The 26,659-nt window shown below is 47.9% G+C and overlaps 1 protein-coding gene across 5 annotated transcripts in view; it reads left to right on the plus strand.

The window, feature by feature from the left end:
- The window catches only part of PTPRS (protein tyrosine phosphatase receptor type S), a 282,909-nt gene extending 256,466 nt beyond the window's left edge, over positions 1-26,443 (plus strand). For 4 of the 5 annotated variants that reach the window (XM_088672957.1, XM_060275383.2, XM_035118880.3 and 1 more), the window contains 10 exons: positions 2,352-2,527; positions 4,675-4,794; positions 5,026-5,180; positions 9,132-9,417; positions 11,254-11,432; positions 12,646-12,772; positions 14,502-14,627; positions 16,587-16,741; positions 21,264-21,399; positions 22,812-26,443. In XM_088672957.1, coding sequence (XP_088529083.1) covers positions 2,352-2,527; positions 4,675-4,794; positions 5,026-5,180; positions 9,132-9,417; positions 11,254-11,432; positions 12,646-12,772; positions 14,502-14,627; positions 16,587-16,741; positions 21,264-21,399; positions 22,812-22,880 — 1,529 coding nt within the window. In that variant the 3' untranslated portion in view covers positions 22,881-26,443. The remainder of the gene's footprint in view (positions 1-2,351; positions 2,528-4,674; positions 4,795-5,025; positions 5,181-9,131; positions 9,418-11,253; positions 11,433-12,645; positions 12,773-14,501; positions 14,628-16,586; positions 16,742-21,263; positions 21,400-22,811) is intronic. The other variant, XM_060275384.2, reaches the window with a different exon arrangement.
- Positions 26,444-26,659: the final 216 nt, after the last annotated feature.

Here is a 26,659-nt window from a genome sequence, read left to right on the forward strand (position 1 = left end):
TTCCCCAAGAAGGGAGAGTCCAGCACCTTCCGAGGGAGTCCATTCCACAGTCCGACAGCTCTTACCGGCAGAAAACGGCATCACACTCCTCTTTTGAGCCCCCCACTCTTGGAAGCTTAAAAGGGGAGCTCAGGGAGACTTGCAAAGGGCTCTGTGAGTCTCTTCCCACCCCTTTCCCCTTTAAGTCCTTGATCCCAGAAGCTTCAAGGCGACTTGCATCTCAACACTGACCTACCTTGCAAGGCTGTTCTCGGGATTTGCAACCGGACAGCGCACACGAAACGTCTCGCGTGCCAGAAAGCAGCATCCATAGGTGATGCACCTAATTCATCAGGAAATTACGTCACCTCCCAGAAAAAGAAATGGAGAATTTGCGGGTCTTCCAAAGTGCTGTTGGGATTCTAACTCCCAGTGGCAAGCATGACTAATGGTCAGGTATGGCGGGCGTTGAGAGTTCAGCAACATCTGCGGAGAAGGGGGCACAGATTCTGACTTCCCTACATTGGAAGGACACTGCCTGTGTGTTTTTTTGACCCAAAACCTTCCAGCCCTTTTTGTTTCCAGTGCCTCCCAGCTGCAATTCCTGCATTGCAGGGAGTGGACCTTCGGGTGCCTTCCAGGCTCTGCGCTTCTGTGACAGCTCATTTTGTCTGCAGAGAGAGGGGGAGAAGGAGAGAGAGAGAAAGATGCTTGCTTGCACCTCTCCAATCTCCCACCCGAAATCCCATCAAACGCTCACGGGCTTCTGCACCACCCAGCTCCCTTACGGCCACCTATCCTTGCTCCTCGCCCAGGTAAATGGAATTACCTCCCTCTGCCGCCTCTCCGAGGGCAGGGAAGCAATTGGCCGAGGGTTAAAGCATCAGGCTGCCACTTACCCCATACAGAAGCCAGGAAAGGGGATTAGCAATCCGTTTTGCGCCCAGGAACTTTCCTCCCACCTCTGAAAGCTCTTGTATCAAGTTAAAACCTCGCAAAGAACCTTAAACCAGAGCCGGCGGCTTCCTTGTAAGCAGGTCGCGGCAGATTCCCCGGACACCAAAGGGCGATGTTCCTTCTCTGCCACCACCGGTAATTTCTTTGAACTGTATATGCGTATATAAATGGGGGGCCCTGCAGCGGCAGGAGAAGGCGCCGCAGCCGCAATCGCCACCTGGTTCGTGATTAGTGCCCGCGCTCTCCCTTCCAGCGGGGACCCCTGCCTTCTGCTAACTTGGGAAGCGAAGCAGCGTGGCGGCTCTGACCTGACATACTTTTAAATTAAAAGGAGCGCTTGGAAGAGGAGGGAGAACACCCACGCATAACAGGCCCGCGTAATTAAAAGGGGGTCATGGTTGCTAATTTCAAAGCCGCGCTTAATTCCCTGCTTCCATCTGTGGCCCCGATAAAAATTGCAGCGAGGGTCTCCTCTCTCCTCTCTCTCTCTCTCTCTCTCTCTCTCTCTCTCTCTCTCTCTCTCTCTCTCTCTCTCCTCCTGCCACCGCTGCAACGCTTCACGAAAGCGAAGGAAGGAATTCAGGCCGGGGCTGATGAAGGCGTTCAGTCGGATGCAGCGGAACACCTTTGGCAATCGAGAGTTCCCAAACGACAGCTCCCGTCAGCCGCAGCAAACGTGGTCCCTTTGGCCAGTGCCGATGGGGGTCGCCGTTCAGCAAAATCAGGAGGACCAAAAGGTCCCACACACCTGTGTGAAGCCAGGGGCAGAGAACCTGTGGCTATTCCTGCCCAAGTACAGAACCAGACACTTGTCCCAATTGAAATTCATTTTGTTAGCCATGGCCCACTTGTTACTTGTTTTGGCCCAGCTCCCCAGTCTGTTAACATCGTCTTGAATTCTTTCTTCTGCGTTTCCAGCTACCCCTCCCAGTTTGGGGTCACCTGCAAATTTGAAGGGCATCCCCCTCAGTTCCTTCATCCAACTCGTTTATATTAAGTTGTTTAAGCCCACCTGGAGTTCTGTGTCCTGCTCCAGGCACCGCAGTTTAATATGATTATTGACAAGCTGAAACATGTGCAAAAGACGGCGAACCAAGCCGTATGAGGAACGGTTGAGGGAGCTGGGTATGTTTAGCCTGGATAATAGGAGACTGAGAGGCTTCAAATTGCAAGAAAGGAATAACTTTCTGACAGTAAGAGCTATTTGGCATTGGAGGTGGCGGACTCTCCTTCCTTGGAGGTTTTAAAGCAGAGATTGGACGGCCCTCTGTCCTGGATACTTTAGCCAAAATGCCTGCATTGCAGGGGGTTGGACTAGATGAACCCTGGGGGTCCCTTCCGACTCCACAATTATATGATTGTGTGCACTGCCACCGCCCCTGATCGCTGTTTGGTTTCTGACTGTTTCGATGCAGGAATCGTGGGCAGCGACTACATCAACGCCAACTACATTGACGGCTACCGTAAGCAGAATGCGTACATCGCTACGCAGGGGCCCCTTCCGGAGACTTTTGGGGACTTCTGGAGGATGGTGTGGGAGCAACGCTCGGCCACGGTGGTGATGATGACCAAACTGGAGGAGAAATCACGGGTGAGGAAAACGCACACCGCTTTCTGATGGGGAAGGGGCAACTGCTTCGGCTGCGGCATCTAATCCAGGGGTTCATTGTTTATTGCATTTTTGCCGCACCGTTTTCCTCCAAAGGACCTCAAGGTGTGGCGTAAATGGTCCTTCTCCCCCTCCTCTTTTAATCCCCCCAACAAACTTGTGAGGTAGGCCCCCTAAAAACACCCAGGGAGCTCTCATGACTGAGTGGGGGATTTGAACCCTGGTCTCCCAGAGAGTTCTTGCCCCTGAGGGGAGGTAGGATGATGGGGGGGGGGCACTAACAGGCATGAGGAGAGGCGGGGGGGTGTCGGAGATATAAATGACTACCAGACTTTGAAAAGCTGGTAAACCCCACCCCCACCCCGATCAGGTTCGTCAATTTCCTTTAATTAAGCTCACGTTTTAATTGGATTTTGAGTAAATGTGCGGTTGTTTTGAGCTGTATTGTGTTATTCCTGAGTGGGTCATGCAAACCGCTATTCTGAATAATGATTTGCATAGGGTAGGGGGCACCAGGGGGGAGTGAGCTTATGAAACCAAGGGGGCAGGTGGCCCAAAAAAGGGTTTCAAACCAGTGGTCTAATTGATTAAGAACCATTCAATCAGCTTAAAAGGTGATCACGATAAACTAGGTAGCAGATCTTGATTTTTAAGTTTATTTTTAAAACAAGTACTTTTTTAAAGAAAACAAAAAAGCTGCAAATGCCCCCCCCCCTTTACAAAAAAGACAGGTGTGGAATCTTTCTTAACAGGTGTGGAATCTGGAGCAAAAATCTTGGAATCTGGTTCTGGGGTTCTGGGGTTCAGCTTCCTGAAAAGCCCTCACGTATTTGGTTCAAGTTTCTAGTTCTTATGGCAAAATACACTTTGAAAATGAGAGAGGCTGCCTGAATGAGAATTCCCGCACGTGGAGGGCTCAGTGCTCCGATTTGCTCGTGCAAGAAAGAGAGTCGCGTTTCAACCAATTCGCAGCGTCTCGTTTTGTATTTATTTACTGCATTTGCATCCTACCTTGTTCTTGTTCTGTGCTTCTAATGAGCTCAAGGAGGCAATTTAATCCCCACAAATTCCTCATTTAATCCTCACAACAGCCCTGCCATGTACATTAGGCAGAGAAAAAGGCAGTGACAGGTCCTCAAAGTTCACCCATTGTGCTTCATGGCTGAGTGGGGATTCAAACCTTTGTCTCTCCTAGGTCCTAGTCCGACACTCAGTAACCACTATGCTGATTTGAGATGGTGCTGCCACTTTCCAAAGAGCCACTAGCTTGAAGCTTGTTGTTTAGTCGTTTAGTCGTGTCCGACTCTTTGTGACCCCATGGACCAGAGCACGCCAGGCACTCCTGTCTTCCACTGCCTCCCGCAGTTTGGTCAAACTCATGTTCGTAGCTTCGAGAACACTGTCCAACCATCTCGTCCTGTCGTCCCCTTCTCCTAGTGCCCTCAATCTTTCCCAACATCAGGGTCTTTTCCAGGGAGTCTTCTCTTCTCATGAGGTGGTCAAAGTATTGGAGCCTCAGCTTCAGGATCTGTCCTTCCAGTGAGCACTCAGGGCTGATTTCCTTCAGAATGGATAGGTTTGATCTTCTTGCAGTCCATGGGACTCTCAAGAGTCTCCTCCAGCACCATAATTCAAAAGCATCAATTCTTCGGCGATCAGCCTTCTTTATGGTCCAGCTCTCACTTCCATACATCACTACAGGGAAACCCCTAGCTTTAACTATACGGACCTTTGTCGGCAAGGTGATGTCTCTGCTTTTTAAGATGCTGTCTAGGTTTGTCATTGCTTTTCTCCCAAGAAGCAGGCGTCTTTTAATTTCGTGACTGTTGTCACCATCTGCAGTGATCAAGGAGCCCAAGAAAGTAAAATCTCTCACTGCCTCCATTTCTTCCCCTTCTATTTGCCAGGAGGTGATGGGAGCAGTGGCCATGATCTTGGTTTTTTTGATGTTGAGCTTCAGACCATATTTTGCGCTCTCCTCTTTCACCCTCATTAAAAGGTTCTTTAATTCCTCCCCACTTTCTGCCATCAAGGTTGTGTCATCTGCATATCTGAGGTTGTTGATATTTCTTCCGGCAATCTAATAATAATAATAATGATAATAATAATAATGTATTATTTCCTTCCAGATAAAGTGTGACCAGTACTGGCCAGGCCGTGGCACTGAGACATACGGAATGATTCAAGTCACCTTGCTGGATACAATCGAGCTGGCCACGTTCTGCGTCCGGACTTTCTCGCTTCACAAGGTAAGAGGTGCAAAAACCAGAACCGCCGGGCAACACGGAAAGCAAGGGCTGGATTTCCTTCCCCGTCCCAAAACGCGGCTTGGCTTGCTTACGTGGAGACACCTACGCCATGCAGAGGTTCCCTTTGTGCTGTGAGTTGCCCCATTGCTCTGCACATTGGCTCTGCTTCGACTCATGCTGTCGTCTCTCCTCTCCCCCCCCCCTCTTCATCCACCCCCCAACCTACCACAGAACGGCTCCAGCGAGAAACGGGAAGTTCGGCAGTTCCAGTTCACGGCCTGGCCAGATCACGGTGTCCCCGAGTACCCCACCCCATTCCTGGCCTTCCTCAGAAGAGTGAAAACTTGCAACCCGCCCGATGCAGGGCCCATTGTTGTGCACTGCAGGTGTGTTGTGTGTGTGTGTGTTCAATTGAATTTATACACCTTTCCTCACCCAATTGCCCAGGCAAGCAAACCTAGTTACACAATTTGCATTATTGTTTCTTGTTAAATCCATTGGGTGCTTCCCACCCCCCAAAAAAAGATCCCTCAAAGCAACACACAATGAACTGCCCTGTTATCTTCAGTTGAAGGGCAGTGTATCAGTCTAATAAGAGTAATAATATATGAACAAACAAAAATGGCTTAAAATAGAAGACAAAGAAAACTCTAAAACACCATTTTTAAAAGACAGGTTTAAAGCATTATTCCACCTGGTCAGGTTTTTGGGGGCGGGGAAACGAGGCATAAACCACCGTCAAACAGCTTAAAACATTTTTTAAAAATAGTTTTAAAACATCTAAAAGCAGTTTCCAGTTAAAAGTGTTCTTCCATCCAGTGACCTCAGGGTTGCCAGGATCGGCATCCCTCTGCCAAACAAATGCCTGAGCAAACAGGAATGTTTTAAAATCCCTCCTGAGTGTTAAGAATGATGGAGACAGGTGTACCCCACCGAGGGAGGGCATGCCACAACTAGGGAGCCACCACTGAAAAGGCCCTGTCGCAGGTCAGGGCTAATTGGGGAACTCCCAGTGGGGGAACCACCGAAAAGGCCCGGTCATCTTTCCCGAGCATAGGGCACAAGATAGCTGATAATTGGAGAAGGCGCTCTTTTAGGAACCGGGGCCTTCTCAATTAAATCAACTCAGGCTGCTTTTCAGGTACTGCTATGGGACAGGGTTACATGATTTGAAAGATCTAGTTCAGGGCAGTCCAACACGAGGCCAGAGGACTGCATGTTTTCTTCAAGGCCATCTTTGGTGGTCTTCAGCAACATTTGACACCCCCCTCCCCGCCTGCAGCCCTTCCCAGAGCTGGGTAACTGAGGCACTAGGCTCTGAGAGGGTCCCAGAGTCCTCCCACCTTCTTCCCAAAGCCTAGTTAGCACTTTCCACAGCTTTGGGAAGGGGGTGGGAAGGCAGCGTGGTGCAGTGGTTAGAGTGCTGGACTAGGAGCTGGGTTCAAATTCCCCACTGGGTCAGGAAAGCTTGTTTGGGCCAGTCGCTACCTCTGAGCCTAACCTACCTCTCACGATTGCTATGGGCATCAGATGAGGAGGGCAAGGACTGTGTACCTGGAGCGCCTTAGAGAAAATGGTAAGAAACAAGCCCAGTAAATAATGCATTTGATTCAGTCCGCATTTGAAGGTGATTTGCACTTTCTGAAGCACCGCCATCCTTTGAAATGCACTCACCCCCAAATTTTGCAATGCTGTTCTGCAGCCAAGTAATGCTTTTAAAAAAAAAGTGCATGGGGGTGCAATGTGCATTTAAAAGCATAGTAGAAGCAATGTAAAGAAATGTATAAATGTTGTTTTAAGTGGCTTCTAATATTACATTTTAATATTAATGTTGCGTTTTAATTCTTGCAACGGCTTTAAGGTGCAGGGCGGGTTAATAATAATAATAATAATAATAATAATAATAATAATAATAATAATAATAATGTTGCAATACCATGTCTTTAGGGGGGTGCATGCAAACGTGTGTTTATCGGGAGAAATTCACACTGGTGGGTTTTCATGAGGAATTGCAGGCTGTGTGTGTGAGGGGTTTCCAAATGGATGTGGAAATGTGCAGAAGGGAACATTTTAGGTTTGAAAAATGGGCAGTGGGGAGACACAGAAATTGAGCAGTTTGCCCATGAGGAAAAGGTCAGGTGGAGGGGTGGGTTTTTTTTACAAAACAATGGCAAGCAATGCATTGCAAATCGCCGTCTGCTTCGCAAAGACTGAGGCGGCCTCTTTCCACTTGCTTCCTCTTTCACGCATCACCTGAGATGACATGAGGTCCAATTTCTCATGAAACATAAGCCTTGTAGCACTTTGCTTATTTATCCAGGGTGCGGAGCAATTTCCTCCCCTCCCCTCTTCCTCTTCTGCTAAATGTAAGCGGAATAGACAGGGCTCTGCCCCCAAGGCACTTACAGTTTGAGTTTCGACATCATGGGGGTGACTGGGGTATAGAGCTGGTCCCGTCGAGAAGACTGTGGCCTGCAAACGCACAAATTATGATCCCTGCATTGCCCATGGGGTGCAGACTTTAAGGTTGTGGGATTGAGGACAGTTCCTAGGGTTCTCTGGGATACGCCACATTCTTTAAACGTACAGCAGTCTGTGTTGGATTTTTTGAATAGTCAAGTTACTTTAGAGCCAGTCTAATGTAAATACTGTCTGTTTAAGAGAAACAGGTGCAGGTGATTTCTGTTAATTGCCCACAGGTGTGGGCTCTGCTTCTTGTATATAAGGCTCTGCCAGAAAGCCTTCTGCATCTCTTAGTTAGATCTTTCAGTTAGATTCATCTCGTAGTAGATCACTCTCTCAGTTGAAGAGATTCCTTAGTTGAATCTTAGTATGATTGCTTAGTTATAATGCTAGAATGCTGTTAATTATCGGGTAGTTTAATGGGAGGTTTGTGGGAGGTTTTGGAAAGTGGGTAGATAACATTGCTAAGAGAGAAAGCATTTATTTTTAGTTTAAAGTCTCTTTAGAGTCAGTTTGTATTTCAGTTAAAGAAACCCAACCGTTTGTATTTTCATCTGCATACTTTTACAAGTATGCAGCTAGTAAGGGGTTTCATATAAGGGAGATAATACCCTACGCTCTTGGTGGTGTTTTCTTAGCCAGGTCAACTTCTGACTGGGTATACTCTGCGTGAAGCGTACTTTAAAGGGCCACTGAAAACTGGGATATATGATTTAGGTTAAGCAAGTTTCAATATCCAGTTTTCTCCAATATTATTCTTATCATATATATATTATATTCCAGTAGTCTGATCCATCGATTTCAGCAGATCAGAGTAGCCCAAGCAACACCCACACCAGACAATTAATAATTTGTGTATTTAATTACATTGGTACCTCGTCCAGCGTCTGCCTCGTCGAGCACCCATTCCGTCGAACGTCCGCAGCAAACCCGGAAGTACCAGAATGGGTTACTTCTGGGTTTGTTGCTCGCACATGCGCAGAAGTGCTAAATCGCGCTTCACGCATGCGCAGAAGTGCAAACCGCTCCGTGCGCAGACGCGGCGCTTTGTCCAGCGTCCTTTTCGGCCAGCGGCCAGGGCTCCGGAACGGATCCCGGTTGCAAAAAACTGATCTGGAAATGTGTAGAAGGGAACATTTTAGGTTCGAAAAATGAGCAATGGGGAGAAACAGAAATTGAGAGGTTTGACCATCTCTAGATGCCCATGAGGGAAAGCACATTCAATGCCCATTTGAAGCACATGACTCCCCCCCAAAAAGAATTGTGGGAACTGTAGTTTCCCCTTCACAGAGTACCCTTGCCAAACTACAGTTTTTGGGAGGGGCGGGTGGGAAATGCACTTCCATTGTATGGCGTGTACCCGTCCTCAAATCTACAGACACACATTGAGATTTGAAAGCAGCTGGTATAGCTGAAGTCAGTAGAGCATGAGACTCTCAGGGTCATGGGTTCGAGCCCCACTTTGGGCAAAAGATTCCTGAATTTCAGGGGGTTGGACTGGATGATCCTCGTGGTCCCTTCCAACTCTATGGTTCTATTATTCTAAAGCCAAAGGATTTCTTTTTTTCTTTTAAAAAAATTTATGTAAAAACACCAGGCAGGCCCCACAAATAACCCAGAGATGCATTTTAAATAAATAAAAGCACACATTCTACTCATGTGTGTAGAATTCTACATATTCTACTCATCATCTACACGCTGATTCCCGAACCGTCTGTGGGCTGGATTTAGAAGGCGATTGGGCCGGATCTAGTTTGCCTACCCATGTATTATATCCTCAAGTGTTTTTCCCCAATTCCAACTGAAGCTCTTCTTCTTCTACTAATAATAATTCCTTATATGTTGCCCAAATTTCTGTGTCTGCCTTCTTTCAGCGCTGGGGTCGGCCGCACGGGCTGCTTCATCGTGATCGACGCCATGCTGGAGAGGATAAAACACGAGAAGACGGTGGACATTTACGGCCACGTCACTCTCATGAGGTCTCAGAGGAATTACATGGTGCAGACAGAGGACCAGTACAGCTTCATACACGACTCCTTGCTGGAAGCCGTCGCCTGTGGGAACACAGAAGTCCCCGCTCGCAATCTGTACACCTACATTCAGAAGCTGGCGCAGATAGAAGTTGGGGAGCACGTCACTGGCATGGAGCTCGAATTCAAGGTGAGATGCAGATCGGGATTCAAGGTGAGCTGCTTCCAGCGGCTGGCCTATTGCAGCAGGTGGAGCGAAATTCCCTGTCCTATGTCGGTGTTTGTTGTTTGTGGGATGTGAAACAGGTGCAGTCAAATCACAACAATCCCTAGAGAGTCCACTTGGAGGACTGTGGAGGAACACATGTCCAGCTTGGTTTCCTGTGCCTCCACATGCAAATGAGTTGGGGAAGGCGGCAGATAAATTCACTAGCCAGCAGCCATTTCCCTCTCTTGGACCAGACCTCTTGGACTACACACATCTAAGAAGCAACATCTTAGTGAGTCTCTCTCTAGGCTTCCAGCCCAGAGAGAGATGAGATGGAGTCTCACTTCCTATAAGTCAGGCATCCCCAAACTGCGGCCCTCCAGATGTTTTGGCCTACAACTCCCATGATCCCTAGCTAAGAGGACCAGTGGTCAGGGATGATGGGAATTGTAGTCCAAAACATCTGGAGGGCCGAAGTTTGGGGATGCCTGCTATGAGTGAACTTCACATGTATATATCACTTTTTACCTAAGCCAGTCTACCTCTTGAGTGTGCTGTACCTCAGGAAGATTGTAAGTAAACATCTTTTATACTTTTAAGAGCATTGTGTCGTGTCTTTTCTTTTAAGAGGGGTAAAGGGGAAAATACCAGGAAAATACACTTTATTTTACAGGCTTAAATCAAGCCTGCGCAAACGCTTTTCTGCTGTGCATTTGCTAAGGGAATGTTACTCTGCTAAGTTTGGAGCTTGCTAGCACAAGCTGGGATAGGATATATTTAACAATATCTCCTCATCCACATCCCTGAACATTCCCACAATTTGCCTGTGCAGGAAATAAAAAAAAGTATTTGCAAAAAGACCACAAACCCCACCCACAGTCAGAGGAAGGAAATGGCCGCAGCTCAGGGGTGGAGCTTTCTGTTTTGCCCCGCCCCCATTGAATCCTCAGGATCTCTAGGTTAGAAATGTCCCCGTCTGAAATGCCAGAGAGCGCTCCTGTCAATCACTGCAGATAATAGTACGTATCGCAGTCTGGCCCAGTATAAGGTACGAACAGGATAAGAGCCTGCTAGTTCAGGAAAATGCCCCATCTCATCCATGCCCCAATGATGCAAACCCCTCCATCAGGATTCGAACCCAAGAGCCCTCTCCCCCCTCCTGCGGTTTCCAACAGCTGGCACTCAGAAGCATCGTTGCCTCCAGCTGTGGAGGCGCAGAGCATAGCCATGGATAGGCTTGTCCTTCATGAATTTGTCCAGTCCTCGTTTGAAGCCTTCTCAGTTGATAGCCGCCTCTTGTCTCCTGCGGAAGGGAGTTCCACAGTTTAACTCTGCACTGCGTGCCAAGTTGCTGTCAGAGAAATAAGGGACCGGGCAGAAGTAGCAAACCGGAAGTAGCGCTGCCGCCATTTTGGAACTGGGCGGAGCATGCTCAGAAGTGACTTTTGATGCTGCTTTGCCCAGTTCCAAAATGGCCACCGTGCCAGAAGTCGCACTGCAGCCATTTTGGAACTGGGCAGAGCAGCATCAAAAGTCGCTTCTGAGCATGCTCCGCCTAGTTCCAAAATGGCCGCTGCACCAGAATAAACCGGGGGGAAACAAAAAAATCTGTTTTTTCAGCTACGAACAGCTGGAAAAATGGGGATTTCCTGGGGAATACGGGAGACTTGGCAGCTATGGCTGCGTGAAGAAGGGCTTTTCTTTTACCTGTCCTGAGGTAGCTCCTGGGCCTCGGCCCTGCTTTCCAGGCCATGGCTGGCACAATGTCATTCCTGGGTGGTTACCGCTTTTCCTTCCCTCTCTCTCCCGCCACGCCAGAGACTCGCCAACTCCAAAGCCCACACCTCCCGGTTCATCAGCGCCAACCTCCCATGCAACAAGTTCAAGAACCGCCTTGTCAACATCATGCCATACGAGACCACGCGGGTCTGCCTACAGCCTATCCGAGGGGTCGAGGGGTCTGACTACATCAACTCCAGCTTCATTGATGGGTACAGGTAAGACTCGGGCATCTCCTGGGCTGCAGAGCGTGCAAAGAGCCTCGCTGGATCCAACCGGAGGGGCGACGTGGCCCACCCTCCTCGTTTTCCAACACAGGGTTGATGGGCCCTCCCCTCTTCTTCCTTCAGAAATAGTTATGGAGGGAGAGTACAGCGTAGGAAGCTCACTCCACCCCTAGCGACGCGTCATTGTGTGATTACCATATACCTATGGCATGTGACGTGTATATTATAGACATACAGACAATCACAATAAAAAGCAACACAGAACCAGCCCTTTCCTTAAAAGCAGTAAGTTCCCCCAAAGTCTGTTGGAGCAGGAAAGTTTTCACCTGCTGGAGGAAGGACAGCAAGGAAGGAAGCCAGGCAGGATTCTTTAGGGAGGGAGTTCCAAAGTTGCCTGGGAGGAGCCACCACCGTGAAGTCCCTCTCCCACATCCCCACCAAGCGGGCCTAGGAGGTTGGCGGGACTGTGAGAAGGGCCTCTCCTGAAGATCTCACAACTCAGGCAGGTTCGTATGAGGGGATATGGTCCTTCAGATAGCTGTGAACTAAGCCACGTAGGTCTTCCTGTTTTTTTAAATTATTTATTTATACTTTTCAAGTTTATACATTTCATTAGTTTTACAATCAATTTAACATTTCAAAATTTGACTTCCTTCCCCCCTCTCTGCATTTCCTTAAATTTATTATTTTTAATATCTTCTGCATATCCAAATTCATTGAACTTTCTCATTTAATTATCTGCTGTAAATATATACTCTTGTGAAACTGCAGGTTATTACAATAACCCTGCTAATGTTCTTATCTGTTTACAATTTATCTGTCAATATTCAATAAACCGTACTTTCCATTCTTTTATAAAATGTTTGTTCCCTTGATTTCTTATTCTTCCGGTAAGTTTCACCATTTCTGCATATTCCACAAGTTTTTGTATCCATTCTTCCTTTGCTGGGACTTCTTGCTGCTGTAGTAGCATAAATTCCTGTGCAATTTAGGTAGTTCTGTCCCTATAATTCCCAAAAGAAAAGCTTCTGGGTTGTTTTTTTTTTTAAATAAAAGTTATTTTGAACATCCTTTTCAATTCATTGTATATCATTTCCCAGTAAGCTTTAACCTTACTTACAAGACCACCGCATGTGATAAAAAAGTCCTGTATGCAGAAGCCCACGTGTGTTTTTAGTGATGGTTGGCCTTCTCTCCCTGGCAGGCAACAGAGAGCGTACATCGCCACGCAAGGCCCTCTGGCGGAGACCACAGAGGACTTCTGGCGGATGCTGTGGGAGAACAACTCCACCATTGTCGTGATGCTGACCAAACTACGAGAGATGGGGCGGGTAAGCTGAAGGAGGCGGGCTGGTGGCGGTGGCAAGGAGGTGAGAGAATCTCCCCCGTCACGCCCTGGAGTCTGTAGTCTGAGGTCCCCGTCTGCACTGGACATTTAAAGCACCATGCAGTTCTTTCCCTAAAGAATCATGGGAAAGGGGGCAAGCAGAAACAGGGGGGAAAGACATTGGCCTATTAAGAGATGTTCACCATCAGATAGACGTACAGGAAGAGCCCTCCAAGGGTGGAGGGAAGGAGCAGGCAGGGAATTACTGCCAAAACATTTCTGGGTCTTAAGAGCAAGGTCAGTCACCTTGTTTTCCCAAAGCAACCCAGGAGCAAAACTCTGCCCTCCTTTAAAATCTGCAGCTCGGCATCTTCCTAAGCAGCCACCCTGTTTTTCCTAATTGCACTATGTTTAGCTCCCGGAGCTTCCGTGGGGAATGCAAATCGGGATTTGTATTTTTAGGTCAAGCAGTACAGATCGCAGAAGCCAGGTGGGCCTTCCTTCGGTAGCTGTGGTATTAAATTGTTGTGATTACCTACTACAGCCTTCGCCGGATGGTCCTAGGGGTGCCTTGCGGCAACATATAAAATAGAGCATTTGAAACAAATTGTGATCGAAACTAGGGTGTGGGTCCTAAAAGGGGCAGAGCTCCGGGGCCCAAGACCCTTTGCCGTTTGTGTAGCAGGGGGTCCCCATCTCCAGCGTCCTACAGCAAGAGAGGGGTGTCTGGGGACCTCCTCGCCCTTTGTACTGAGTGGAAGGAGGGGAGTCCGCCACGGAGGATGGGCTCCTAGGGTCATTCTGGAGAACACCAAGGAGTTGCCCTCTGAACTCCAGAGCTAAGCCATTCAGGAACACCGAAAAGACAAGGTACCTGTAAGGGGGAAGGCTTATAGGGAACAGCCCCCCCTCATCAGGTCGAGTTCCTGGCAGAGCAGTAAGTCGAGCAGCGGATCAGATTACAAGAGCCAGGAAACAGAAAGGGAGACCCAAGGCTCTGGCAGCCTCACACAGCCCCTGCACCGAGGGGAGGGAGAGAGAGCTTTGGAGGAAGGGACCGGCAAACAGTCAGAAGGGAGACCCTTCCCCCCAACGCCTGAATTGAGACGAACGGCTCCCCGTAGGAGCAAGGGGAGGCGCTTTGGGGTTCCCAGGCTGTTATGTTGGGCGCGAAACAGAAAGCAGCCATTGCGAGGTTCTGACTCAGACTGAGCAGACATGATTTAAGGGCATTTTGCACTGTAAATAATATGCACAAATAAAAACATCTTAAAGACAAGCAGATGTGGAGGGTCGTTACTCAAGAGTACCCACAACAACCCATGACAGCACCCTCCGTTTCAAGAGAACGGCGTGCCAAGTTTTGTTACGTATGCTGGAACTCCAAAGAAAGCACTCTTAAAAATTAGGATTATTGGAGGATTCCAAATCAACCATGCAGAGGAAATAGGTCAAGCTGAAAGGCAGATATCCCCTGATCGTCGCAATGCATGGCTCGTGGTTGTTATTTAGTAATTATAAGATTATGTATAAGCTTAGAAGGCTGTGTGATCTTAGGAGGGGTGTGGTTGTGAGGGGGCATGGCTCAATGGCTGTTGTGAAAGGACCGTGCACACCTGACTTTGCCGCTCTCGAGTGTCCACAAAAGGCCAGGGTGAAGGGGTGTGTCTCTAGCATACGGCGAAAGCTGGGCCATGAAGAGGGTGTGTGATTCCTTCTCTTTGGGCCAACAGGAGAAGTGTCACCAGTACTGGCCAGCAGAGAGGTCCGCCCGGTACCAGTACTTTGTGGTCGACCCCATGGCTGAATACAACATGCCTCAATACATCCTCCGGGAGTTCAAGGTCACCGATGCAAGGGTGAGTCCACGCTCAGCTTCGTTGGTGCTCAGCACACCAAGGAAGGCCATTGGTCTGCTTGGGGCCATATTTTCACCGAATTTTACTCAATATTGATCCAGAGCAAATTCCAGCGTAAATTTAGCAGAGTAAAAACTTAAACACGTTGCAGGATTCCCCAAAAATAAGACCAGAGGCAATTAATATTTCATCCAGCAGAGCTTTACTGAAGGCAAATGAGCATAATGGTCACAAATCCAACACATTCAGGATTGGCCCTGTGCATAAGAAATCCAGTTGCAGCAGACTTAACAAAAAACTTATTATAAGAGTGAACCTTAACACTATAGCAGGTACGTCCAACAGGTAGATTGTGATTGGACGTCTCTGGTAGATCACTGGTAAATCACTGGCTCCCCCCCCCCAAAGCAGCTGAACAACATTGCATTTTTTCCCTGCACCCCAAAGAAACGGGGCTTTCCTGCAGCCAATCAGAAGCTGTGCTTTGGTTTCTGAATGTGTTGGAAGCTGAAGAGACTTCCTAAACGGATTCCGTTCAACTTCCGAGGTACCACTGTACGTTGAATTTCCCATAAGGCTCACCATCACCATCTAGTGTCCCTTAAAACACACTTAAAATGTTTTCTTGGCAGCTGAGTCCCAATCCTGGATCCACATAGGTTTCCAGGCAGGAGTTGATCACAGTGAGGGTTTGCCAAACGTTTGGGACTCAGGGGTTTCTCCCAGCCCTGCCTAGAGATGCTGAGGATTGAAACTGAGACCTTCTGCATGCCTAGCAGGTGTTCTTAACTCCTGAAACTTGGTCCTTCCCCTCCCTCAACTTTGTCACGCTGGAGCCAGAGAGAAATGGCGCACAGTTTTCTCTTGAAACAATGCAGCTTTCTTGCTAACTTCTCTCTCTCTATCTCTCGCTGGCTGTTCTGATGATGTTGTTTTTCCTCCTGTCGGCTTATCGCAATTTTTCTCCACCACGAAGCTGCAGCGATGCAAGGCCCCCCGCAATTCATACTGCGGGAGTTCTGGCGATGAAGCTGAAGCTGTGTTCCCTCCTAGCAGACGCCTGTTTCCCACTGTGTAATTTCTTTGAACTCATTTCAAAAGATTATTACATTTTGGGATGCGCGCACACACCGTTGCCAGTTGTACAGAAAGTGTCTGATCGGAAATGGTTTCCTGTTGTTCGTGTGTGTGGCTGTTTAAGCACACACAGAAACATACAGCATTAAGTACAACCTGCCCTTGCTACAAAAAGGAGCTTAGGATGGCTGGCGTACGTAAAGAGATGGAGGGAACTCAATTCGCTTCGCATTTAAATGTGAATTTACCCAGGTCACACTTTTCATAACGATGTGCGGGCCTAAGAAATTATTTGAAATTTGCACTTCTCCAAATGTTGCCATGCAGTTGTCCAGCCAAGTAAGGTGTGCAGAAATGCAAAGCAAAACAAAAAAACAACAACGCCCTGATGCAAAGCGTGCATAAAAACGCATATAACAGTCAAAGTTTTATTGCATTAGATGAAATTGCATCTCAAAAAAATGTGCATGTGTTTATGTTAGAAAAGCTGATGGATTTTCATGCGGACCTTTTAAGGGAGGGCCAAAAATCTGAGCCAAGTGGAAGAGAAGGAGCCTCGTAGGCTGCCCCTCGCCCCTGAGAAGGAGGGAGAGTGGGATGAAAAAGCAATACAGTTAAATTAAAATCTTTTATTCATCCTTCACAGGCAGGGCCAGCTTGGCTGCGGAGGAAACGCCAGCCAGTTGGGGGTTTGAAAGAACCCAAATCAAATTTGCTCAAATCTACAACCATCGCTCAGCTCTCAAAAATCTCGCTTTCCTGGTTACAGGATTCAAACTCAATTTCATTCCCTTGACTTCCCGCCCGCCCCCCCCAGCCTAACAGAGAGGTGTTGTTTTTTTCTCCCTCTCCTCTTCTCCATCCCTGTTCCCCCACCTCCAGGATGGCCAGTCACGGACCGTGCGTCAGTTCCAGTTCACGGACTGGCCAGAGCAAGGCGTGCCAAAATCCGGTGAAGGCTTCATTGATTTCATTGGGCAGGTGCATAAAACCAAGGAGCAGTTTGGCCAAGACGGGCCCATCTCCGTCCACTGCAGGTAAGCCCCTTTGCATGCAGCAGTTGAGGAGCCAGAAACAAGCCTGGCACCCCGTCCACCAGGTCCTGACTCTGCGAAAGGAAATAATCCAGCTCAAGGCTGCCGTTTGCAAATTCTCCTCCTGCTTAATTTGCACCTTGGAATGGAAAAAAGGCTGCTCAGCCATCCTTTGATGCTAAGCTTAAGCCTCTGTGGATGGGCTGTATCCTGATTGGATGGGAAGCTGGAGTTTCCCACCTCCCTAAATCCTTGGCATTAGCACAGGACTTGGCCCAAAAATGCAGCTTCTGAATTTTTATTGTGTATCCTTTTTCTCCCTTTCTTTTAATTTGAGGGTGGTGGCGGTTATTCAAGGCCAGCTTTTAATTGTGCCAAGTGGTTTCTGAACTTTTGGGGGGGCCACCACCCACTAGGTCCCGCAGACTCGTCCCCAATGTCCCCCCCCTCGCTACCCCTATGAAAAGCATTATTCGGAATAGCAGTTTGCAAGGAAGCCACAAGGGAAAGTAATAGCACGGTGAACTCCAAAACTGTAACAATTAATTGCACGTTTATTCAAAATCCAGTTTTAACTATTTAGTTTAATGCATTCCGCAAAACTGATATATAAAATTCCCTCTCAATCGAATGTTGAAAGATTCAGGACAGATCAAGTCCTCCTTCCCACAGCACATGCACTAATGGCCAAAATTGTGGAAACCTTTTGGGAAAAGTGCATTTCCGAGGTTTGATGGCTTATGACACCTGATTGGCTCTCTAAACACACATGCTCATTGGCTGCATTCAAATGAAGGAAAGCTACTGCATATCAAACCTAAGCAAGTTGTGCTTCCTTTTTTCTGATTATTTGGCTATAACTTTTGATAGAACACAGATAACTGAACAAACTTCGTTGCATTACATTCTTCATTAAATTATCTTTCCATTGATGAGTGCATGCACATGAAAGCTCATACCAATGACAAACTTAGTTGGTCTCTAAGGTGCTACTGGAAGATTATTATTTTTTTACTTTTATGGTGTTCCCCCCCAAAAAAAAAGTGGAGTTATGAGCCGTCAAACCTCAGATGTTTTGAGGAATATATGGGAAAACACTGCTCTAAAAAGAATATGTTGATAATCATGGATTAAATCCCTGCAACAGGGTGAGCTCCCGTTGGTCTGTCCCAGCTCCTGCCAACCTAGCAGTTCAAAAGCACGCCAGTGCAAGTAGATAAATTGGTACCGCTGCGGCAGGAAGGTAAATGGTGTTTCCATGCACTCTGGTTTCCGTCACGGTGTCCCTCTGCTCCAGAAGCTGTTTAGTCCTGCTGGCCCCATGACCTGAAAAGCTGTCTGTGGACAAACACCAGCTCCCTCAGCCTGAAAGTGAGATGAGCGCCGCAACCCCATAGTTGTCTTTGACTGGACTGAACCGTCCAGGCGTCCTTTACCTTTAAATAATAATAATAATAAATGTCATCATCATCAATTTGTTAATTGCCTTCTAAGCACCGTGTCATGGTAATTCACACACAAGGTAATTAAAAATATTTACAGTACAACCATGTGAAATCCTTAACAAGTGAGACATTCACGGTAAAGACCCATTTGACCTGTCCGGAGAAGTCTATTGGAACAAAAACCTCTTCCACCTTTTTTTTCTGGAAGGTACAGCTAGTGGGCCTTCCTTCTCATATTTATTTATTTCATAAAAGTTATATATTACTCGATTTTTTGGGGGGGGGGGGGGTATTTCTCAAACCAGTTTGCAAAAAGATAAAACAATAAAACTGTCACTTTAAAAATTGCAGCCATGGTTTAGAAAGCAAAAGCCACAGTAGGCTAGACTAAAACTCATGCGAGCTTTCTAAAGGTTTGTCTAAATAAGGAGGTTGCCATCCTGAGTTGAAGAGGCCTCAGCTGTCAGGATGAAACACCTAAAGTTGGCCCGGGAGCAAATTGGTAGCTGGTGCAGATCCCACGATCAGGGTGCTATGTGCTGCTGGTAATTCACCCCCCACAAGCAGCCTAACTGCCACATTCTGCACTGGCTGAAGGCTCTAGACCAGCCCCACATAGAGTGCATTGCAGTAATTCAACCGATGCTCCCGGGAGGCCCCTAAACAGCAACGACTGATGGCCACAACTTTCCCGTCTACGCTGCTTTAACGGCCAGATGCTGCTGGCTTTCTTATGGACTCCTGGGAGGGGTGGGATTGGTGCCTCAAAACATATGATGACCAAACAAAGGAATAGCTCCCCATAAGTGTGGCAAACAGAGGCCCCTTACTCTCCCCCACCCGCCGCCCTGTCCAATTTATGCCCACAGAAGCACTGGTCCCTCTGAGTTATTATTTTGCTCCCCACCCCGCCAAACTCCTTCAAGAGCACCAAATCCCCTGGGCAGTGGCTTGTTGTTAATCTGCGATTAAAGCCTTAGTTGATTAATCGCACCACTGGAGAGATTAAAGGCTCCCCGTCCAAGCCCCTTGCTTGCTGGCTTTCAGACTTAGCATCGCAGTTGCTAAGTCGTCGTGCGGAATATATATTGTCTGTGTGAGCGAGCACCTTCCTCCGCCCGCCCGCCTCTCAAGCTGCACCTCAAGGAAGCGAGCGAGACCAGCCAAGCGACTAGGAGGACGGCAAAGTTGACAAGCTATTCACTCTCCAGCTCCTACTTGGTCCTGAGAGAGAGTCTGTGTCAGTCGTCTCGGGCTGGAGGGGTGTGGGGAGAGACACGTGCGGCAGAAATTCACCAGCTTGTCAGTTTCGTCTCTTGCAATCCGGTTTGGGTTTTTTATTTTTGCACAGGCAACCCTGGTGCTAGCTTTTCTTTTTTTGCATTGTTAGGATTCGCATTTGTTTGTTTTAAATACACACACAGCTCCTGCTATCCAAATGTTGGTTATGCGAAGATTCACTTATCCAAACACGAGTCTGTGTAGTGTGCCCAAGCCTCGCTCTACACGCCAAAAGGTTCAGATATCCAAACAGCCGGATCTGCATGTAGAGCCGTAAGGAAATAAGCAGCCTTAAACAAGACTAGCTTATTTGCATTTTTCTGGTGCGCAGCAGCCGTTTCGCCAGAAACCACAGGGGGAGGGGGGGAACAAATCAGACCGCATTTCCCCCCACCTGCCTTGTTGGCCTTTTGCAAGGTTTCATCAGAGGGTTTCCCCCCAGGGCTTCTCGGCATTTTGGGGTGGGGGAGGCGGTCAAAATTCCACGGTCTGGAACACTTTAGAAATTTCCTCATAGGAATCGACAGAAATTGTCAACTCATCATGCGAATGCTCGCCTAACCAATGATTTCACGAGAATGCATTGTGTTCAGATTACTTGTCTGTATCTGTTTTAGATTTATTGCAAGTTGTGCTTGGATTGCATTGCATTTTTTTTTTACTTTCCTGCTGGTACTTTTTTGATCACTTGGGCCAAAACAGTCCAGCAATACCAAAGCTTGACATTTTTTTTGGGTGGGGGGCTGCAGATTGTCTCTGGCTGTCCTCACCTTCACCCCCTTGTTAAGGTCAAAGCAATTTTTTTCCCCTAGTTTGATTTGCCACTGTTTACGGGGGCGGCAGGCAAGGGCATTTTGCCTGGGCCGGATCACAACAACGGAGCTGTTGTGTTTCATGCTTTAAAACAGGCATGTCCAAGACGTTGTTCTTGATCGACTCGGAGATCCTGAGGCTGATATTGGTTGATCGCAGGCTCCTCCTCCTCCTCCTCCTTCCTCCTTCTGAAGCCGGCTACAAAAGACATGGGAGAAAGCCCCCTTAGTGCTCCATGAGTTTGAGCGAGGCTTTAACGTAGGGGTCAGCAAGGTTTATCTTGCTTGGGCCGGATCAGTCCTGTGGAGATCCCTCTGTGGGTCGGATCGCACGCGTGTTGAGCGATTTCCGGCACCACAGAAGTGAGTCCCCACACCACGCTGTGCCGTTTTAGCACAGCGCTCGAGCGGGCAGCTCAGTTCGGGGGCAGCTCAGTGGCTGATCAAACAATCTCCAGGGCCGCTTCCGGCCCATGGGCCAACCCCTGCTTTAACACAACAGTGGGGCAAAGAGGTGGAGTAAGGGCTTGGGGAAGCTGACATGAAGTCACCTGAGATTTAAAGCAACAGTAGGGGAAAGACGGAGAAGCCCGGGCCGGCACTCTGACTGGCTCCTCAGATCTGTGTAAACTAATATAAAAATATACAGTAGTTTGGCTTTTCTCACTTGTTTAGTTACTTGTCCATCTAACAACTATTTGGATCTGTCATGATGATATCCAAACATAGCTTCTGTATCTGTGAAATAAAGTTCCATTTATTTATTTAAAATGACTTCAGAGGGTGGTAGGTCACTGCCAGTTTTTGATATTGGATTGTAGATCACACCCTACTCAAAGTTGGACGTGCCTGCTTTAAAAGATGGGGGGAGGCAGGAGGGACCTGATTGGACACACACACACACCCATTTCTTCCCGGGGAGGTTTCGTGTCCAAAGCATGGGGTCCCTTCTAATTCTACGATGTTCCCCTTTCTCCTCCTCTGCAGTGCTGGTGTGGGCAGGACCGGCGTCTTCATCACCCTCAGCATCGTCCTGGAGAGAATGCGCTATGAGGGCGTGGTGGACATCTTCCAGACAGTGAAGATGCTGCGGACGCAGAGGCCTGCCATGGTGCAGACGGAGGTAAACGTGACAGCAAGGAGAAAACGTGTGTTTTCCTCCACCGGGCAGGTTGCTGCCAGCTCGACTCGGGGAGCGGGACCCTCCCCAACATTTGCCTGGCCGCGGTGGCGAGAGGCAGCCTTCCTGCCACCTCTGGAGCAGCAGAGTTTGGGCAGGGATCCCCTCAGCAGCTGTGGCATCGCAACAGGAAGGAAGGCTGTGCAGCACAGTAGCCAAAGCCGGAATCCTCCTTCGCAGCTGACTTCCTGCTCCGAAGGCAGGCATCCCCAAACTGCGGCCCTCCAGATGTTTTGGCCTACAACTCCCATGATCCCTAGCTAACAGGACCAGTGGTCAGGGATGATGGGAATTGTAGTCCAAAACATCTGGAGGGCCAAAGGTTGGGGGTGCCTATAGTAAGGGATGATGTGGTGTGGGCGGGGGGGAGCCAGTGCAGTGGTTAGAGCAGTGTTTCTCAAACTCCAGTCTCCAGCTGTTTTTAGACTACAGTTCCCATCATCCCTGGCCACTGGTCCTGAGAGCTAGGGATGATAGGAGTTGTAGTCCAAAAATAGCTGAGGACCCAAGTTTGAGAAACACTGATGAAGCTCGCTGGGTGACCTGGGGCCAGTCGGCCTAAGCTACCTCGCAGGGTTGTTGTTGATTAAATGAGGTAGGGGGAGAGCCACGCATATGCCCCTTTGAGCTCCTTGGAGAGAAGGGGTGGGAAAGCTCAGGTCGGTCGAGCATGAGGCTCTTCATCTCAGGGTTTTGGCTTCGGGCCCCACGTTGGGCAAACAAAAATTAGGTCCCTTCCAACTCTATGATTCTAAGTCAGGCATCCCCAAACTGCGGCCCTCCAGATGTTTTGGCCTAGAACTCCCATGATCCCTAGCTAAGAGGACCAGTGGTCAGGGATGATGGGAATTGTAGTCCGAAACATCTGGAGGGCCGAAGTTTGGGGATGCCTGTTCTAAGGGCAATCAATCAATATACGTTTCCCTGCATTGCTCTAGCGCAACATCACGTTGCAGCATGGGCAGAAATAAAAATTCATAGCAATAATCAGTATTCACTGTACTTATTTTTCACTTTTTTGGCAAAAGGGAAGGAAGGTTATTCATAATAATAATCAAAACCCTGGACTTCATTCATGACCAGGGAGGTTTGTCTGGCGCTTTCATTATATCTTTAGGCGCCAGGCAAAAATGTTCCTCTTCAACCAGGCCTTGGCTTGATTGATTCATATTCTACAGGCTTTTAAATCTGTTTGTGGGAAGGGTGTGTGTTATTGCTTTGTTGTTTCTGTTTCAACTATCTATTTGTGCTTTCACCTTGTGTTTTTATCCACCCTGAGATCTGAAGACGAAAGGCGGCGGGTATATCAATAAAGTAAAAACAAATATTCTCGCCCTTTCCTTATTTCCTTCCAGGATGAATATCAGTTCTGTTACCAAGCGGCGCTGGAATACCTGGGCAGTTTTGATCACTATGCAACATAAAAACAAAAAAACAAAAAACCGCCAACTCTGAAACAGAAAAACAAAAACAAAGCCATCCGTTGCACGGACTCTGAAAACTTACAGTCCTGGAAGGTCTTCTCTTTCGAGCCAGAGAGGTGAACTTTGACCTTTTTCTATTAGAAAAAAGAAAAAAGAAAATTGCAGACTGAATTCCGAAGGAAGCTGCCGCCTGTGCCCACTCAGCCCCCCCCTGTTTTGGGATGCTACAGTGGGGGGGGGGACAATCAGCTAGTGAAGCGGCCAGTAGTTCCGCGCCCCCCACCCCACCCCAGGAGCTAACCCTGCACCTCTGGGGCTCCCTCTCTCTCCTGACCCGAGGCAACTCAGGGTGGAGGGTGCCCCCCCCCTTCGCCTTTTTCTCTTTAAAAGTGGTGAACTTGTCGTTCTTACCTCATGTGGTGTTTGCGGCGTGGGGGGCGGTGCCAGATGGACCCCAAGCGCTTCGGCGGGATTTTTGAAACAAACCAACGCCAGAGAGAGAGAGAGAGAGCCAGCCCCCCCTCCCCCGCATATACACCTTGAAAGACAGCGGCCAAAGTCGGGAGGCGGAAGAACGAACCAGGCGGGGGCCGGCAAGGAACGACAAGCACGGCCCCCGACACACTCGCGTTTTAAGAGTTCGGTTTGCATACTAATCTAGTTGGTGAGTTTTAGAGGAAGCCACTCGCAGGGTTGTTGGGGTTTTTTTGCAGACAGGAGCAGAGAGAGAGAGAGATTGAGAGAGAGCGATTGAGAGAGGGGGGGGTTGGGACAGAAAGCAAGAATCAGCCAGCCTTGAGCACCGACTGAGCCAATTTTTCACCCAGCAAGCATTCTCCTTTATTTTCTTTTTTTGGAGGGGATTGCAACCTCTGGTTTCAATGGTAGATATGTTTTGGCACCCTGCAGAAAAGTGGGGTGTGCACAGTGCTTTTTTCTGGGGGTGCTCAAGGGGTACACTGTACTAGCACCCCTTTTTTCTAGAAGAAAAGCACTGGGTGTGGGGTTCCTCAACACACACACACACGATCATGTATCTCTCACCTTTTGAAAACTCTGAACATTCCACATCCTTATGATTCCACAGTTTTTATGTTGAAATAAAAACTGCGATAAGGAGCTATCAGGGACCCAAAATGTCTCTCGATCAGGAAAACACTCTCCCTTCTTCTTCTTCCTCCTCCCCGCTCGACAAATATCCTTTTTCACTTGACCCCTTCCCCACACAAAATTATCCCAGCATTTTTGTTCGGTTTCATTTCAGCTCCCTCACAGCCTTTTACTCTCACGGGTGGAGGTTATGAAACACCTTTTTTAAAATTAAAAAAACCCACATGATTCCATTAGCACATCAAAAGCTGACCTTTTCTTTTTTCTTTTTTTCCTCCTGTTGCAAAACCATGTATTTTTTTGTGGGGGTGTTTTGTGCCCTCCCCCACCCCTCTCCACCAGATGCCAAAGAGAAAAATGGTCAATTTTTTCAGAGGCCCCTGGAACAGGATGGATCTTTTGAAAAAAAAAGGGGGGGGAGGATTTTTGTTGTTGTCAAGGCTGATAGGACCATCAATCAACAGAGGAAAAGAAGATCTCCCAATTGCAGCACACGAGGACCCAGGACTTATGGAAACGGTGGGGGGGGGCCTGGGGGCTGGAGAGAACCTTGCAAGTGGCTCTCTTTAAAGAGATGTTCATGTATCTCTAGCAAGTGGCATTCATTTTTTATTTTGAGTATCTCTCTCTCTTTCTCTTTTTAAAATAGTGTATTTTTTTTTCCTTTTTAAAAAAAACATGTAAAAAAATTACAGGAGAATATCAGTCAATGAATTTACACAAAAAAAGCAAAAAAAAAAGCAAATTACTTATTTGTTCATATTATGTTCAAAGACAGTCTATTTTTTCACTGTAGAAACGTTATGTGTAATGGCTGTGTGAGATAAGATTGGGGGGGGGAATGCCGTATGATTATAATTGCTACTTTTACATCTTGCTTTTTTTACCATTTTGAAAAGAAATGAAGAAAGAAGAAAGGTTTAACTTGCTCACATACGAACAAACCTTCGCCGTTTTTTTCTTTTTTTAAAAAAATTACGCTTCTTCTTGTTGTTAGCTGTTTATTATTTTCTCCCTTTTCCAAGGGGCTTGGTTAATAAGGGGCATGAGGGATGAGGAGGTGGCACAGACAGGACCCATCGCTTAATTTTTTTGGGGGGGGGGGTGTCGCATTCCCCGCTCCGGCAGCCTGCATTTTGTATGCCTGACCAATGGCGAAACGGAACATTAAACCAGGCACCCGTCTGCCACCCGGACACAGACGGACACTTGAATCCAGAGAACTGTACTTGGGAGTTCCCTAAGGAGGTGCCCGCTTTGCAAAGCAAGGACAGCGGCACCAAACACCCTGCTTTTAGCCAGCACTGAAAGGGGCTGTAAAAAAAAACAACAGCAGCAAAGGTGTTTGCTGGTCGCCATTAACTGCTTGGGGGGCTGCATTCAGCCAGGGGGGGGGGTTCATATGAAGACCTTTCCGCTGCAAAATGGGAGTTTATTGGATGTGCTGAATGTCAGTTCGAAACCCTGCTCAGCCTTAATAGAGAAATACTGGGTGGATTTGGGCCAGTATCTCTCTCTCTCTCTTTCTTTCTTTCGCTCTCTCTCTCTCTCTCTGCCTCTCTGCCTAACCTACCTCGCAGGGTTGTTTTGAGGCTTAAATGCTGCCCTCCCCAGCCACTCCAGAGCTTCGTAGGCGGTAAAACAGCGGGTACCGAATGGGATTGCTTCTTCCCACACGTTCTCTGGTTTAAGGCAGCAAGACCTTTGGATGGCAGTAAAAACAAACAAACCAATCTCTTCTCCCCCACCCTAGCAGCAATATTTTCTTTTCCTACAGCACTGAGCGAAGAAGCCAAGGCCTACCAAAGGGGTACAGCTTAACCCACCCACCACGCACCCTAAACCAGGTTCCCTCAACATCGGCCCTCCAGATGTTTTGAGACTACAATTCCCATCATCCCTGACCCACTGGTCCTGCTAGCTAGGCCAAAAACATCTGGAGGGCTGAAGTTGAGGAAGCCTGCCCTAAACGTACTGGGTTCCATTTACACCACTCCTCAGTTTTGCAATTTTGCAGCTGGGTTAACACACACACACACACACACACGCACACCGGGCAATGGTGGGGCTGAGGACAGGACAACCCCCGCAGCAACTTTCTGGCTTGATAATAATGATAAGGGAGGGAGGTCTTTGAGATTTCCCTTCCCCACAATGTTGCCTAACATTTCCTTAAGGACATATATATTGGTAGATGTTTGGGAGGAAGAGGAGCAGTTGGAGGGGGGGCAACTGGGTGTGCCAACCTTTTATTTTTTATCTCCCCCTCCCCCATTTTTTAAAAAATAAAAAAATTCTTTTTCTCCCTTCCTTTGTATGAAAGCAAGACCCTGTTGCTATCACACTGTTATTTCGAAATGAAACAGTTTAAGTGGTCTCCATGCCACTATTTATGTAGATATATATATTGACTTTGTATTAAAGGAAGATTGTCTGAAAAAAAAAATACAAAACTGGAGAGTTGTTTGAAAGGTGGATTGGGGGGGGGGGTTCGTGGGCAGGGGGAGGCAAGAGGGATCTGATTGGGGTGGCCATTTCTATTTCTTTCCAGGGAGTTTTTACGACATCATGGCAAACGGTGGGGTTGGAATGAGGACCCTCTGGGGTTCCTTCCACCTCCACAGGAGTCTTGTAGGGACGCGGGTGGTGCTGTGGTCTAAGCCACTGAG

Source organism: Zootoca vivipara, chromosome 6 (assembly GCF_965207765.1).
Source record: "Zootoca vivipara chromosome 6, rZooViv2.hap1.1, whole genome shotgun sequence".
Lineage (NCBI taxonomy): Eukaryota > Metazoa > Chordata > Lepidosauria > Squamata > Lacertidae > Zootoca > Zootoca vivipara.